The following is a 16,749-nucleotide window of genomic DNA, read 5'->3' on the forward strand; positions in this document are numbered from 1 at the left end:
GTAAATATCAGTGAAAATACACCTCCGTCATGTAATTGTAGTAATTCCGAATACACCTATGGCCCCATTTCCCATGTTATAACAGGAGACCTTAACATCGTTCGCGACCGAGAGTTAAAATCATTCCTCAGTAAAGGACCTAAATATCGTCCCCCGTCAATTATTAATTGGAATTACTGTCGTAATATCATCCACGACTCACTTCGTGCTTACTGTTTGAAATGGATAAAACGGGAAAAAGCTGACAAAAAATCTTTGGACTCTTTTTTTAATTCGGTAATGAAGATAGTTGATATACGTATACAACATTTTAAAGAACATTTTACTCTTAACAACAACCATAAAAATCCTATCTCTCGTATCAAACATAAACTAAAAGAACTAGCCAAGGAATTTGTTTTTGTCCCGGCTGATAAAGCTGCTAATAATATCAATATAGTTTGACGTAAATTTTACATTGAGGTTCTGCAAAAGGAAATCACGAATTCACCAACATTCCAACTGACTTCATTTTCAGAAAACGATATCTGTAACAAACAAACTATTAGCTACTTCTTTACAAGCAGAACCAAATACAATGAAAGTCCCAACTATGTACTGGCTTCCGAAGCTACACAAATCACCTTACAAATATAGATTTATTTCGTCTTCAAGTCATTGTTCCACTACTAAATTGTCTATTCTACTTACTAGTACACTTGGTACAATCAAAAACCTGATAATAAATTGTTCAAATAAGGCCTTTGAAAATAGTGGAATTAACTACTTTTGGAGTGTCAAAAACTCGTTGGAAGTACTTGATAAATTGCATGCATATATTGGTGATTTCGAATCTGTTCAAAGTTTTGATTTTTCTACCCTATATACCACTTTGCCTCATATTCTTATTAAGAAAAAATTCACACACCTAATTAAATGGGCATTTAAAAAGTCGGAATGCGAATACATATTATGTTCAAACTCTTTTAGGTCAACAAACAAAAGAGCTATGTCAATTGGACATGCTTTGATATACTATGTCTGCCCTTGAATTTTTACTTGATAACATTTTTGTTCGCTTTGGAGATTCCGTATATCGTCAAGTTATCGGAATTCCAATGGGGACTAACTGTGCACCACTTATTGCGGACCTGTTTTTGTATTGTTATGAGTTACAATTTATGACTAAAATCAGCAAAGACCCATCGAAACAACATCTGATATAAAAATTTGACAATACTTTTAGATATTTGGATGATATATTGGCTCTCAATAATGACAACTTCAGTATGTATACTAAAGAAATTTTATCCTGTTGAACTTACTTTAAATAAAGCTAATACTAACAATGACCACTGTCCTTTCCTCGATCTTGATATCTATATCATTAACGGGAAGCTTAATACAAAAATTTATGATAAAAGAGATGATTTTTCATTTCTTATCGTTAATTGTCGATTTTTTAGATGGTGATGTTCCCTTGTTACCATCTTATGGTGTTTATATATCCCAACTTGTACGATTCGCTCGTGTATGTAACAACGTATTAGATTTTAGCGAGAGAAATTTATATATTACTGAAAAATTATTACACCAGGGTTTTCGATATCATAAACTAGTCAAAACATTTACTAAATTTTATCATCGGCATAAGGACATCATTCGTAAATATAACTCAACATGCAGACATCTTATACGTTCGGGTATTTCACATCCAATCTTTTATGGTAATATTCTTTACAAAGCAGAAAAATGTCAGTATTCACCTCAAAAGCTAACAAAACCTTTAAACAGACTTATTAAGAAGGGATATAGTTACGATACTGTTGTCAGGTCATTAAAGATTGCATATTTTGGCTTTAATATTGATTCACTTATAGGGTCTTTGCATCGGAATTAAACATATTTATTCTAAAACCAGCTGTTGGCATGACACGGGTTATGTTCTTCTCATATATTTTATGACGGTATAATACTAAACCCCTAACAGGAGGGATTGTGCCTGATATTCATATGATGAAGACATGATAATCTTTCAATCAGTTTAATAGAGGTCTGGAGCTGGCATGTCAGTAACTGCTAGTAGTCTGTTGTTATTTATGTATTATTGTCATTTTGTTTATTTTCTTTTGTTTCCTATTCTGACATCGGACTCGGACTTCTCTTAAACTGAGTTTTACTGTGCGTACTGTTGTACGTTTGTTTTTTCTACAGTGGCTAGAGGTATAGGGGAGGGTTGAGATCTCAAAAAACATGTTTAACCCCGCCGCATTTTTGCGCCTGTCCCAAGTCAGGAGCCTTTGTTAGTCTTGTATCATTTTTAATTTTAGTTTCTCGTGTATAATTTGGAGTTTAGTATGACGTCCATTATCACTGAACTAGTATACATATTTGTTTAGGGGCCAGCTGAAGGACGCCTCCGGGTGCGGGAGTTTCTCGCTGCATTGAAGACCCATTGGTCGGGTTGTTGTCTCTTTGACACATTCCCCATTTCCATTCTCAATTTTATACACAAAAACATTGGAAACAATAGAATCCAAAAAGGTCTTAAACAGTACAATTAAAACAATCAATAAAATGTATGATGACCAGTATCTTTCAAAACCTAAACAGAACAATAAAAACAATCAAAAAATGTGTGATGACCAGTATCTTTCAAACCCTAAGGGAGCTACCATTTGATTTTTAGGGGGGGGGGGGGCGGGTCTAGGATAAAAAATTGTGTCCTGCCTATTTTTTAGTTGTAATCTCGGCCCTGCCTTATTATTTTTCACTTTAATCGGTCCTGCCTTTTTTTATTAGTTTATCCTGACTTTTTATACATAATTTGTCATCCTGCCTTTTTTTGCCAGGTTGCTCATCCTGCCTTTTTTTTTACTCAAAACTTCTGTCCTGCCTTTTTTCAAATTTCATCCTAGCCCCCTAAAAATCAAATTGTAGCTCCCTAAATAGAACAATAAAAACAATCAATAAAATGTGTGATGACCAGTATCTTTCAAACCCTAAACAGAACAATAAAAACAATCAATAAAATGTGTGATGAACAGTATCTTTCAAACCCTTGTCAGTTCTTCGACACAAGCTCTTAGTCAAAGACTAAAGATGTGCAGTTCACAAGCAACGATTAAAGTACTATTTGTACACAAGACGGATGAAACATAAAACAATGTACATATTTAAGGTGTGCTGAAAGTCATTAGGGAAAAGACCAATCTGTTCGAATATTCAAATGCCCTTGCAACAATTCTTCAGTGGCATGTTGAAGGGCATAATACCTGTCCCTAACAAACATAACATACTTTCCAAAGCCAGTTAAAATACTCGCTTTTCATCCCGATCAATGCACTTGTGCAGAGCTGACATGAACCTTTTAGATTTATTGTTAATTGTGTATTCGATTGTAGAAGTGCGTTATGTTTTCCGGTCTGTGTCAGTCCGTCTGTATGCCCCATATCGGGTTAAAGTTTTGGTTATAAGTAGTTTACAATGAAGTTGTAAACATTTTAACTGGAAACTTGGAACAAATGTTCATTAGGACGTGAACTTTTTAAACAAATTAGGGTTTTGATCCAGATTTCTCGGTTCATAGATTGGATTTAAGTTTTGTTGTATGGAAGGTTAAAGTTATGGTTTATGGAAGTAAGCCATGAAGTTACGGTCACATCAATTTGAAACTTAGTTCACGTGTCGATTATGACGAACTTTCAAAATGTATATGCTTAAGTGGTTTTATTCTTATTTTATGGTTCTCTTAACTTAGATTTCTAAAAAGTCGTTTAAAATAAAATAAAAACTATGGAAATTTATAAGTCTGCCTCATATATTTACTTGCATCTAGAATGTACAATGAAGGATGAGAACAAACTAATATAATTTGTAAGTCTGCCTCACATCTTGACGTCCATCAAGATTTACAATGGTATGTGGACTTCTTGATAGAGGGTTGCTTCTCACAAATGTCAAGGAAGCTATTAAACCAAGAAATTCAAGTGGCAAAGTTGGAATATCTGTTTCGCAGATGACGACGGATATGTTCCATTTGTCGTAGCCACAATCCCGTACTCTTTTATCGAATGTGACCTACGGACTTAAACTTATAACCAGGTTTGTACTTACATGAGCATTACGACTGATACCACATGTGGAGCAGGATCTGCTTTCCCTTCCGGAGAACCTAAAACCACACTAGATTTTGGTTGGGTTCGTGTTGCTCAGTCTTTAGTTTTCTATGTTGTTTTTTTGTATACTGTTGTTTGTCTTTTGGTCGTTTTTTGTTTCTTTTTGTCATGACGTTGTCAGTTTGTTTTCGACTTGTGAGTTTTAATGTCCCTGGGGTATCGTTTACTAGAGAGTCTAAATAAAATACTTACTTATTAAAATAAAATATATTTATCCAAAAAAATCAACAACAAAATCAGTGCAATAATTTTACGTTGAAACTTTTGATACGATTTTGCTAATTTTATATTTTATTTAAAAAAAATCATCTGAGATCACTTGTCAAAAATAGCTCAATTTGTATCTGAACGACAATGCGGATTTACTTTTGATAGAATTTTTTTTTATTGGTTAATGCCAAACTTATTATTTGCAAAATCTATTGATATTCAGAATATGAGTTTTGGGTAATGGTTAGGGTACGGTAAATTGGCTACGGAGTTATGTTTCCTATGTTGTAAATTGAAAATATATGCAAATGGTAAACAATAGGAAATGTAATACATGGTAAAAAATACGGCATTTTATTTTCAGAACCTCGTAGCCAAACAGATCTGGGAATCGTAGAATTCGATTAAAAAAATTTTGAAAATGCCCCTCGAGTGAAATACATTCAGTGGACTTTCTAAAATGAAAAATGAAAATGAGTATATGAAAAAGTCGTCACCGCTGTCAATTGTGTGTTTGTTGGTTGATACATAGTGGTGTGGACGTCAAATGGCACAAGACTTATTAAAATTGAGGAAATTAAGTTATTTTTTATTTCATTTTTTTAAATTCAAAAAAGAAAATGAGATAATAACTTGGAATTGTTACCATGATGACAAATAAACATCAGATGAAGTATATCAACAATAGACCAATCGGATGGAAATATCAAATTTTGTCAAGCACATGTTTGATTGTTAATTTTAGCTTCCTTTTGAACATATATCTCTTCAAGTATTCAGTATTTATACATCCTTGGCTTTCAAATATTTGCGTTTAAGCATTTCTGATCCAGCAAATCTTACGAAAAAGTTTTGAGAAAGCAGTATAATGTCAGTATAAAAAACCAAACAAGTCAGCAAGGGACCGAACAAAACAGCAATACCATTTTAAAAAAACACATACCCAAGACAAATTGCTTTCATTGAAATCGTAATGTGCTTTTAAATTGGAGTCATAAAACTTAAGACTTAGTATATAATAAATTAGTTAAAGCTCAATGTAAATGATAAATCAGTATGTAGTGTACATGTAATGATATGTAATTATACATGCAAAACACGGACCATGTATATTTATATTATGTACAGAAATATTTGCATTTAAATTTGTAATACTACTGCTGCTATAGTTTTACTCATATCAAATTTCAGAATGCTCTGATTTGTAGTTTCGAAGAAAAATATAAAATATTTTCATTCCAGCTTTTTTTCTTAAAGGGGCAGTAGCTGTCAAATTCATGTTCACCGATTTGACTCAAATTCTCATATTTCATTTATAACATAATAAAACGTATATCCAAATTATAAAAAGTATAAAATGAAAAAAATTACGATAAATGGACTCGATAATATTTATCAGCATTTCGTGTGTATTTTAGACGCCATCTAATTAACCATCGATGTGACCGCCGAAGACTACCAACGGTCATATAACCCGATATAAACATAAATATAGATATAAATAGATAGCGAACACGTGCAATTGGATTTTTCTAGGTCGGTTTGATTTCATATTATAGGTTAAAAAATATGTTAATGATCGTTTTTACCTGTATAAGAATGAGTTTTTGTGGATCTAATCAGTCAACCAAATGGTTTACCCTTGTTTCACTTTCAATGTTGACATTCTATTCCTTTTAATAGCTGAACACGCCTAGTTTATGCGTAACCCATCTTTAGCTAAGGGATTAAATTGAAAGTCACATGAATACGAATTAATCACTTGCAAGTGAATAATACATCAGCGATGTTTCTTAGCTTATTTCGACAAAATTGAATCAAACTGCCTGCTAAAAGCGAATTGTTATTTCACGATTTCACTTTCATTAATGATTGAACCAAAACAAAATCAGATTTTATTTTTGTTTATATCTCGCAGCTAATGCCCCTTTAAAATTTCTTACACATTTAAAATATTATAATAATCGATCATGGATTACTTTTTTCACCATTAGTTTCATAATTCTATATCTGTGAATAGGAGACAACTGTTTCGATGAATTATAATTCCTTTCTAGTTGAAGGATGCAATCTCGAACGATTGCACAGTCTCGTTTCAAGTCTCGAATTTGGCCACGTAAGACTCGATTTTCGTTTGTAATTTCTTCTTTTGTCATTGCTGGAAAATAAAAAAATACAAGTGTTACAAAAAAACATACAAAAGATTAATGTACAGAAAATACAGGACCGTTTTCAATTACAAAGTGTCTGCTCCGTTTGAAAAGTATGGATACGGGTGGTTCCACATATTACAAGGAATATATTAATATACCAAGAAATTATCTTCATATTAAAGAAACAGTGTTTCTATTCCTGTTCTTCATATAAGCAGTTACTAAAACCTTTGATTGTCTTTTAATATGAAATACAAGGAAACGCTTTATAGAAAGTACAAGATGGACCCTACTATTGTATTACCGATACTGTAAGATATCAAGTGATCACTACCAAATAAGAGCATTTTATAATAACTTTATTAAAGTCAAATTACACCAATAAGAGGCATAATAACATACGAATTACAATTTTTAAAACAACAGCATCATCCTTACATTTGCATAAAATAAAGTATTAACCATACAACACGACAAATGACTGCAAGTGCCCTATGTCTTCTGTTCCATAGACTGGTTAATAAAGGAGCCTATAGACTGCACTTGCTGGCTAATAGTTGGATTTAGAATATATATCATTTTATTGTCAGAAAATCTGTATATTGGGGTTTTGGAACATTAAAAAAGACATGTCTTAAATCATTATTTATTTTATTAAATAAAAAGAAATGGGGCTTCATCTTCCAGAACTTTGCACTTATTATATCTTCTAGTCTCAATAGCGATGGAATGATCACTAATTCTAAATTAACATATACTATTTCTTGTATCCAGATTAAGGTATGTCAAATAATATTCTTGTTTATATTCAGTTTTTATATGTTTGTTTAATAGAAGTTTACTATTTTGATCAAGTGATGATATTTAATTGTCATATACTTTTTTATATCTTTGCTCAAGATCATTGTATATTATTTTCACTTAGATGCTTACAGACTCTACATTTGTTTTTAACTTCATCTTTGGTTTTGTTAATACTAATGTCCGACCTAACATGATATTCATTTAAGAACCATGCGTAAAGACCTTGAAAATGAAGGGTATTGAAAGGAGAAGACCCCTTTTTAAGTACATCAGATAACTTTTCACTCAAAATTCGGTCTTCGTACAAAAGTGAAATGCGTTTTTTATCTGTCACTCATCACTCATCATTCCTGTTTACAAAAAAAAACTTATAGTGGAGGTATCTTTAGCGAGCTTCAACCTGATTGTATTGTTTTGCTTGTATTTTTTTCTTAAATAAAGATGTCAAGAAATTCGATGACGATATATTTTTTAATATCTAGTATTTTAATCTCAACTTTTATTGATATGTAGAGATTAAGAGTTTGACTTATGGTAAATACATATGTCTTTTATTGAATGGTATTGGATATGAATGGATTTTTATCAATAGACGCTAAGTAAACTCTAAATCCAAAATAATATTTTGTTGAAAAATAGTATATTGAAATCGAAATGTTTTAGCTTCTATGATGTTGCTACAATGTTGTATAATTTAAGTATACAATTCATCACTTTCCATTCAAATAATTTTGTTGTAAATATTCAATCAAAACCTTCTTACATTGTACTATCATACATTAGTGCTGAATTCACTTTTTATAAGATATTGCAAATTTTAAATACTTTTCTAAAACTATGCATCAAGGTCATCCAGTTCAGAATTAACCATCATTTATCAGAGGGAGAATAAATAAATAAAATAAACATTTGATAGAATTTTGTGTTTGGTTTGGAATTTCTTCTTTTGCTTAAGTACCCAAAATGTTCAAATATGTATCAAAATTAAAACTTTAAGCCATTTATATGCTAACAATAGAGGTAGTAAGAACATTAAACAGTACTGGTGATTCTCTTTGGGGCTAACAAAAGAGATATTAAACCAGTTGTAATAAAAAACATTAAATGGTACTGGTGGTACCCTTTCGGGCTAACAATAGAGATATCGAACCAGTGGTAGTATGAACATTAAATGGTACTAGTGGGGTGGTACTCTTTGGGGCTTATAATAAAAATATCGAACCATTGGTAGCAAGAACATTGAAAGGTATTGGTGGTACTTTTTGGGGATTACAACAGAGATGTCGAACTAATGGTAGTAGAACATTACATGGAACTGGTGATACTCTTTGTGGTTTACAATAGAGATATCGAACCAGTGGTAGTGTAAACATTAAATGGTACTGGTGGTACTCTTTGGGGTTAATAATATAGATATCTAACCAGTGGTAGTGTAAACATTAAATGGTAATGGCGGTACTCTTTGGGGTTAATAATAGAGATATCTAACCAGTGGTAGTGTAAACATTAAATGGTACTAGTGGTACTCTTTTGGGGTTAATAATAGAGATATCGAACCAGTGGTAGTGTAAACATTAAATGGTAATGGCGGTACTCTTTGGGGTTAATAATAGAGATATCGAACCAGTGGTAGTGTAAACATTAAATGGTACTGGTGGTACTCTTTTGGGGTAAATAATAGAGATATCTAACCAGTGGTAGTATGCACATTAGATTGTACTGGTGACAATCTTTAGGGCTAATAATTAGATATTGAACCAGTGGTACATGAACATTATTAGTTACATAGTGTGCTAGTGACCTAATACGATATTATGGGGTCAGTAAATTCCATATGGGGTGAGAGCGAAGCTCGAATCCCCACATCGAATTTACTGACCCCATATATATCGTATTAGGTCACTAGCACACTATGTAACGAATTTATCTTACCGATTATCTTAACATGTGGTGTTAAGACTAGTGGCCTATCAAAGTGATCAAGTCTTCAATACCGTTAGTATTAAGAACCTACTTCCATTGGTCTATTCAAAAACAAATGCCAACAATAACAATTTGTTAGCTTTAAATGTGTTTTATGAATTTATTTCAGTCGTTCATCATCAATTACTTCGTCTGATGCAACCTTTAAGATTTTTCTTCAACACCGTGTTGTTTTTATAAAGGGACGTAACACCACTACTAACCGTGTATTGAAATAAGCCCCGCCTACTAACCTAATATATACAGATATATATATATAATGTTTATAATGTGGTCAGATTTTGTTTGTATGTTTATGTATTGTCTTGGTAACAATCCTATAATTGCGGCTGCATTTAACCAATCATATTACTAGAAATGTATAGGAGGTAAGATAATAAGTGGTACTGGTGAAACCTCATGGGCTAACAATAGTGGTATCGAACCAGTGGTAGTATGAACATCAAATGATACTAAATATATATGCAAACACCACAGGTACAAATCTGTTGTATGAGGAAATTAGCGGACAATCCATAGCAAATAGAAGAGTAAAATATCAAAATTAATGATATATTTTGCCCAATCCGACGTCTGTCAATCTCATCAGATATAGCAATGCAAAACTGATCACTTAATGTCTTATAACAGGCCTCCGATATCAAGTTTCAGTTATTGATTGATATTCCAAATAGTTCCGACTTTATACAGTATTCTGTCCCCTTCATATTGATTGCTAATCATTTTGGGAATCCGTCGCAAAGGTAGTTTTTAAACATTCAATTAAATTCACTGTTGTGAAAATATTCAATGTTTTGTCATTACTATGTTTAATTATATTTTAAAGTTCGATGAGCTTTTTCTACACCTATTGAGATAATCATTGCGTGACGTAATCAAATCAGATGGTGCTGTGTACGTTAGGAAGAGCTGAGCGAACTGGACAACTAAAAGTTCCCTATCAAAAATTTAAAAAGTTATCGTCTATATTGAACTTATTTTTTTTTTCTTGACATAATTTTTAAATGCCAACTGCCTGATTTCTTCTGGATTTTGCTATCCGACAAACGAAATCAATAATGTACAACAGGGAGGGGTATGTATAAGAGATAGAACTTTTAATTAAAAAAAAACGATAGCCATTATCGACAATTATCTGTCAAACGCAATATTTTCCAGTAGGTAAATTTTAATGGACTTTTTATTTATTTTTCTGTGAAATTGTTAAATACTGGTTTTGCCCCGAAACCGTCTTTAAGGTCTATAATAACTTGCCTAAGTCAAAATAATGATCCCAACAAACACGTGTTTTTGACATTTATGTACGATAGAGAGTGAAATGGATTTAATAATCATGTCTTATATCTGATAACATAAATATACGTTGACAGAAATTTACATTTTGCCATGGATGTAATTTGTCAATTCAGATGAAGACAATGATTTAAGCAAAGCAATCAAGCAGAAATCACATTTTGTAACACATCAATCAATACAGAATGTCGTTATAGCCCACTCAGTTGATAGCCTTTTAGATGGACGATTTGCAGTTGAAATGAGAATTTTATTTGAAGTAAAATTTGCATCATGGAAAGATATAAAGCAGACTTAAGCTATTAACAGATCAGGGCAACCTACAATATTACTTCGTCAAATTGACAATAACTAATTTACACATGTTGAAATAGAAATTGTTCGGTTTAATGTGTTCCAATTGATTATAAAACCTGGCAATATCAATGCTATATTCTTTATTTTTTTCCCTGACTATCCTTGATCTCTACTATCCAAGTTACGCCCTTTTACTATAATCATAGTTTTCCAATTGCACTCCTGATAATAAGAAATATGTATGTATGTAACGAATAAGACGAAGTAAAACACACGAAAAAGGAGGACGATGACCAGGACCTGTATCTGACCCATGAAACCGCCAAAAACTTTAAATTCTTCAACTTTATTAACAATCGTCTTCAAAGAGTGTTGGTTATCTTACCAAGTCAGATACTTTCAGCTTACTTTTCAGTTCAGCAAATAAAAGTGAAAAATAAAAGTCAAGGCTAGCTTGATTTCTATAGTATATCATCGAGTTAGGTACATTAACTTGCTTTCAGTAATTTATTTAGCATTGTTGTTTTTTTAAACTTTTTCAGTGCTTTGTTACAGCTATGGGAAGGAAATATTCTATGTCAAATATGTACTTCCTGACAAGGCCATGAATTAGTAGTAATATAATGTAATAACAATAGTTACATACAGAAGAATGTACAATAAAAATCAAATACAAGTAACGCGTAACTCATTAAACCCGACATAAAAAAAAACCAACAAAGCACTGAAAAAGCACTGAAAAAGATCGCACTGGTTCTGAGAAGTTCGAAACCACAAAAACAGGTGAAACGGGAAATTTCCTGTTTTTGTGGTTTCGAACTTCTCAGAACTAGTGCGATCTTAAATGCACTTAAAAGTGATTTTTTTTTTGACACTAGTCACGTGTTGTTACTACATGAAATGACAAAAGACTGTCTCTTTATTTGAACTTTAGACATTATAAGTCTCTGACATCTTGGAATTGTGGAATTAACATAGAAAGCAATCAAGCTAAAAATTATTATTTTTCCTCAACAGTAACGATATGAACAGGGGAACACGATGATCGCGTGTGATGGCAAATGGCGAATTCAGATGGTGCGTAGATGGCCCTTGGATTGAAAATAAATTTCCGTTTTTTGCATAAAATTCTTACAAAAAAGCATTTCTACGCTCGGTGCAATTGATACAATTACAGACAATTACGCCCCACTTTTCTTGAACCCTCGATCAACCCCTGAACGACACAGCAATCTCAATATCACAAAGGCAAAAATTACATCTTGAGGTTTGGACCTGTTCATTAGAATAAACAATTAGTAACTTCTAGATATTGAAACGACCAATTAAAGGAGACTTTTAAACCAGTTTATTCAGCAGGTTTTACCATACCTCCTAACACTTTACTATTTAACACAGCTTAAATATATTTACTAGATATACAATAAAAAATTTAGCGATGGTACTTATTTTTTGAATAGCTGAGACATGGTTAAAATATAATAGCAATAACAGATCCTCGTTAATGACAATGCGAATTTTAAAAATATACCTGAATATTTTCCTTCTCTATTTTTGGCTACCTCTAAGTTGTAAGAAAACTCTTTGCTGTTTTGGAGGTCATCACTTGATTCATCTACTTTAATGTGAAGATGAAGAACACATCTTTTTACCAAGCCCTTAAGTTCTCTGTATCGTCGGAATGGATCCAACTCCTTAGAATGTTCATATTCATTTGCTAAATGTTCTACGATCTGTTTTAGTCTTTTGTACTCTTTCTGTAAAGTTTCAGCTTCTGCTGACAAATGTTCGTTTAACTGTCTTGGGTCACTTTTTGTGGCAACTCGATTACTACACGCTGAAAAAGTGAAATACAAAGTATACTGACTTATAAAGTTTTTTTTCTAATTTTTAGTTCCAAACGAAAATTTTAACATATGTTCTCAACGCTGTCTTGCCGCCTAGGTATTTTCATGGGAGCGTGTTCGCCTCGAGGCCAGGCTAAACCAAAGACTTTGACATTGGTATATTTGCTGCTTCTCTGCTAAGCACGCAGCATTAAGGAGTAAGAGCAAACTCGGACTGCTCGGATCGGAGTCAGAATGTGTCCAGGTAACGTAACATGTCTTCCTGTGGTTACCTTAACTAGCACGTTAAAAATCTGGCTCAGTGTGTTGGTCTAGTACAAAGCAGGGTAAATATTCACATTATATTAACATGTTCTTGTCCTGAATATGCACTTAGTTTTCCGCTGGACGTGCAACCTTTTTTAGATGTGAACACCAAATGATATTTAAAAATAAACAACACGCCTGGTAAACCATAAAATCTCAACCAAATGGTTAAGCGAGAAAAATTTTACTGGAGCGTCCTGTTGAGATTTTCTGGTATAAAATGGTAGGTCGATTTTACATCAATTTATTGTCAATCTTTGATTGTTTTGTTAAATAGGAGAATGTCATGCCATAGATTACTGAATAAAATTGTCTGGTCTAGAACTCGGAAAAATGTTATTTAAAATGACATTGGAATGACTTTTCTCCTGTAGGTAAGTGCAACCAGCACAGTCAGTTATTGGGACAAAATGATAGTGAGCTCATCAATATAGCTAACTTATATATCAGTCTATTGGAATTCTGATTAATCAAATATAAACAGTTTTTTTTTCAATTTTTTACATTATTTTTTATCTTATTAACGAAGGAGAAAAAAACGGATTTGTAGTTTTTAAGAATCTCCCCTTTCATGAACGATGTAGGTGCAACTTATAAAAAAATACAATTTTATTAATACTCCAATACCACATTTAGAGCACTGACGATAATCAATGAGATCATTCATATCAATATTAAATATAACTGAGATCAATATAAAAAAAAAGGAGATGTGATATGATTGCTAGTGAGACAATTCTCCACCAGATTTCAAATGAAGTGGATGTAAGCAATTATAGGCCACCGTACGAAGTCAGTCGTAAATATGAACGTCACTTTCTTTATCTTCTTTTTTTTTATGTTGATATGTATTTATTTCCGGACAGAAGACTAATTAAATTAAGAAATTCTTTCTATAAGAGCCTTGTACATGTCACTTATCTAAGTCAATATAATTGACAGACGCAAGACAGATTTGTTGTGACGGAAAAAAAACCATGAGACAATAAGATTTTCTCTTGGAACCAATTGTTGCTCCTTAGCAAAATTGACAGAATGTCAACAATCAATGTGTAACACTTCGATTAATTAAGGCGACAGTAGTTTACCGCTGTTCAATATGGTAAATAGGTTAAGAGACAAATCAAAGAAACAAACAAAGTGAGCAACGTCAAATCTTTCAGGCAAAATTTGACTTTTAAAAAGTTTTAGTTATTTTGTTGGGTTGATGTTTACAAGAGTTTTATATATTTGTCTTCCTAAACCTTACTTGGTCTTGCACGTTCCAGATTCATTCTTACTTCCATAAATGATTGTCCTCCTCTTCATCAGAGCATTGTATATTGCCTTGTAGTCTTTTTAAAACAATTTCTTACTGGTAGTTATAGACAAGTTTAGCCCAAAAATATATAATAACTCAAAAGAATATCATTTTCCCGTCAAAACTAAAAGATTGATTATTAGATATACGCCAACCAGATAGGAATAACAGGTTGTGTTTCGCCTTAATACCCAAATCTTCTAAAAATAGTTTCTGCCTTGAATCAAGGCGTGATATTTGAAGTGTCAATCTTTGGGCAGACACTAGGCCGTTGCTGAAGATTGGCTACAAACACTGTCAATTCTGTCAATGTAAAGTGGAATTGACGCGTAATTGGTTTGATACGAGAGAGGACCTCGAAAAGAAATTTCAATGGCTTGAACAATACATTCTTAACTTATACTTGATGCCAGTTCAATAAAACGTTTATAGTAAATATATGTGTCATGTCACTACATATTGACATTTATGCCATACAAAATTTTCAAATTACCATATTAAAATGCATTACATTATGTGGGTTGATGTCTAATTAATCTATACCCCCAGAAGTCCATTACTAGTAATGGACTTCTGATACCCCTCATTACTAGTATTAAAATCCGTAAGTCGAAAAAAGAAAGACAAATTGTTCAAATAAAAAAGATTGTCCGAATAAAAATGATTTTCTAAACAAAAAAGACGAAAAGAAAAAGAACATGTTCACAAAACTCCACACAGGAAACTAAACATTTAGAATTATGGACGCTTACAAAAACCAGTGATGACACCAGGTGCTCCAGAAGGGTAAGTAGTTCTCGTGCCACTAGTGGAACATGGCAAATACAAATGAGCAGCATGTATTCAATGATGTCATAGATGAAAAACTGGCTACGAAAAAATTACACAGTTTAAGATAACGGCTAACCAATTCATGATGGTGTCTTTAAAAATTTTCAAAGAGATGACTCCAACTTTACCATAAGAACCTATGGTTAAGTAGCTTCATTGTAAACAGCAAACCGTTATCAATAACATAATGGAAGGAAACACAAGTCTGGAAAATCGTAACAACTGGGAAAATATACTTCATTTGCAGGTGCAGCTGAAATTATGCTACATAAGAACAGAAATGTGACATAAAGAAAATTGAAGTAATCTCTTTTGTCGTTTAAAAAGTTCAGTTTATTCACTGTCAATTTCTAAACTATAACGAAAAACAAACATATCAGACAGTAACCAACGACAAACAGGCTACTGACTTGGGACAGACACATATAGAATGTGACGGTATTACACATGTTTGTAAGCGATCAACCCTCCCCTAACCTGGACAATGGTGTAACAGTACAACATATGAACAAACTGTATGCCTTGTTCCTTCATAAAACAATGTATTTGTATCGTATTACCTTAATAGAAATGAGGCAAAACTATTGCACAAGAAGAGAGGTTTAGATTGATGTTGCGATATAACTAGAGTAGGAGGTTTACAGTAACTCTGAAGCTCGATTTTTTACAGCTGATAGAATATATGTTAGAAATTAGAAAAGGAAGTTTCGTTAGGCCTTTTGGCAGATCCAACTTTATATAACGTTGTTTGTAAAGATCACTTATGTAATTTGGGTACCTAGTAAGGTGATTATATATTGTGGAAAGCAATAAGATTTGGAAGCAGGTGATGGAACGTATAATATCTTCATCCTGGTATTATTTGTTATTTAAACTATCGCGAGAAGATAAATGTCCTATCCATTATGATGGCAGAAGCTGTTTATCTAGTTAGTTTCTTTTGAAATTGTATCGATTTATTTTTCTGGAGATGCAATTATTTTTTTAAGTCACAATATGGTAAGATCGTCTCTTTTTACCTTTATTATTTTTCAAATTCGGAGAACAGTAAAGAAATTTGATAATACAATCGAATTTCAATCTACTCGAATCTGAGAACAAGAAACACACATAGTTTATGAAAAATATGGAGGTATAAATAAACTCGGTGAAGAAATTGTCAAAATAAGAAGATGCACGGTACGTATCCTAGCTAGATTCAATATACATCTGTACTTCACGCACTAGCCATTAGCAGGAATTGGCTGGTTTAAAAGGTCAGATAAATCCTAAGAGAAACATTGTCCGCGAGTTATAATAAAACTCTCCATTTTCAATATTAAAAATTTCAGATATTAGAAATCTTACTTGCCATATATGCAATATCGTAATAATTACAGTGAATTTTAAACCTCGGACACAAAACAAAACAAGAAATCGTCAGGTAATAATTGGTTTGTTTCCGATACTATCCACAATGTTCATGTTTCAATCTTATTTGTGTTACCGTGTCAATAAATAACTCTTCTAATTTACATTCACAGTGGGTTATGGTCCAATTAAAATCTGTCTGTTGGAGATTGTCGTCA

The 16,749-nt window shown here is 32.5% G+C and overlaps 1 protein-coding gene across 1 annotated transcript; it reads right to left on the reverse strand.

Annotated features, from left to right (window-relative positions):
• Positions 1–6,296: 6,296 nt before the first annotated feature.
• Positions 6,297–14,324, reverse strand: LOC127709571 (uncharacterized). Its single transcript, XM_052215175.1, has 3 exons — positions 14,300–14,324; positions 12,429–12,734; positions 6,297–6,525 (listed from the first exon to the last, which is right to left on the reverse strand). Exons 1-3 carry the CDS (start codon positions 14,322–14,324, stop codon positions 6,323–6,325), a joined length of 534 nt encoding a protein of 177 aa, XP_052071135.1. The 3' UTR covers positions 6,297–6,322.
• Positions 14,325–16,749: the final 2,425 nt, after the last annotated feature.

Source organism: Mytilus californianus, unplaced genomic scaffold (genome assembly GCF_021869535.1).
Source record: "Mytilus californianus isolate M0D057914Y unplaced genomic scaffold, xbMytCali1.0.p SCAF_7, whole genome shotgun sequence".
In the NCBI taxonomy this organism is placed as follows: Eukaryota; Metazoa; Mollusca; class Bivalvia; order Mytilida; family Mytilidae; genus Mytilus; species Mytilus californianus.

What these genes read in the sequence shown, in the direction of transcription:
- LOC127709571 (XM_052215175.1), bottom strand. Translation starts at nt 14,324, where the DNA reads ATGAATCTGGAACGTGCAAGACCAA. An exon ending in TCTGGAACGTGCAAGACCAA is followed by an intron (nt 12,735 to 14,299) that starts GTAAGGTTTAGG and finishes TCACTTTTTCAG; the next exon opens with CGTGTAGTAATCGAGTTGCC. An exon ending in TAGAGAAGGAAAATATTCAG is followed by an intron (nt 6,526 to 12,428) that starts GTATATTTTTAA and finishes TTTATTTTCCAG; the next exon opens with CAATGACAAAAGAAGAAATT.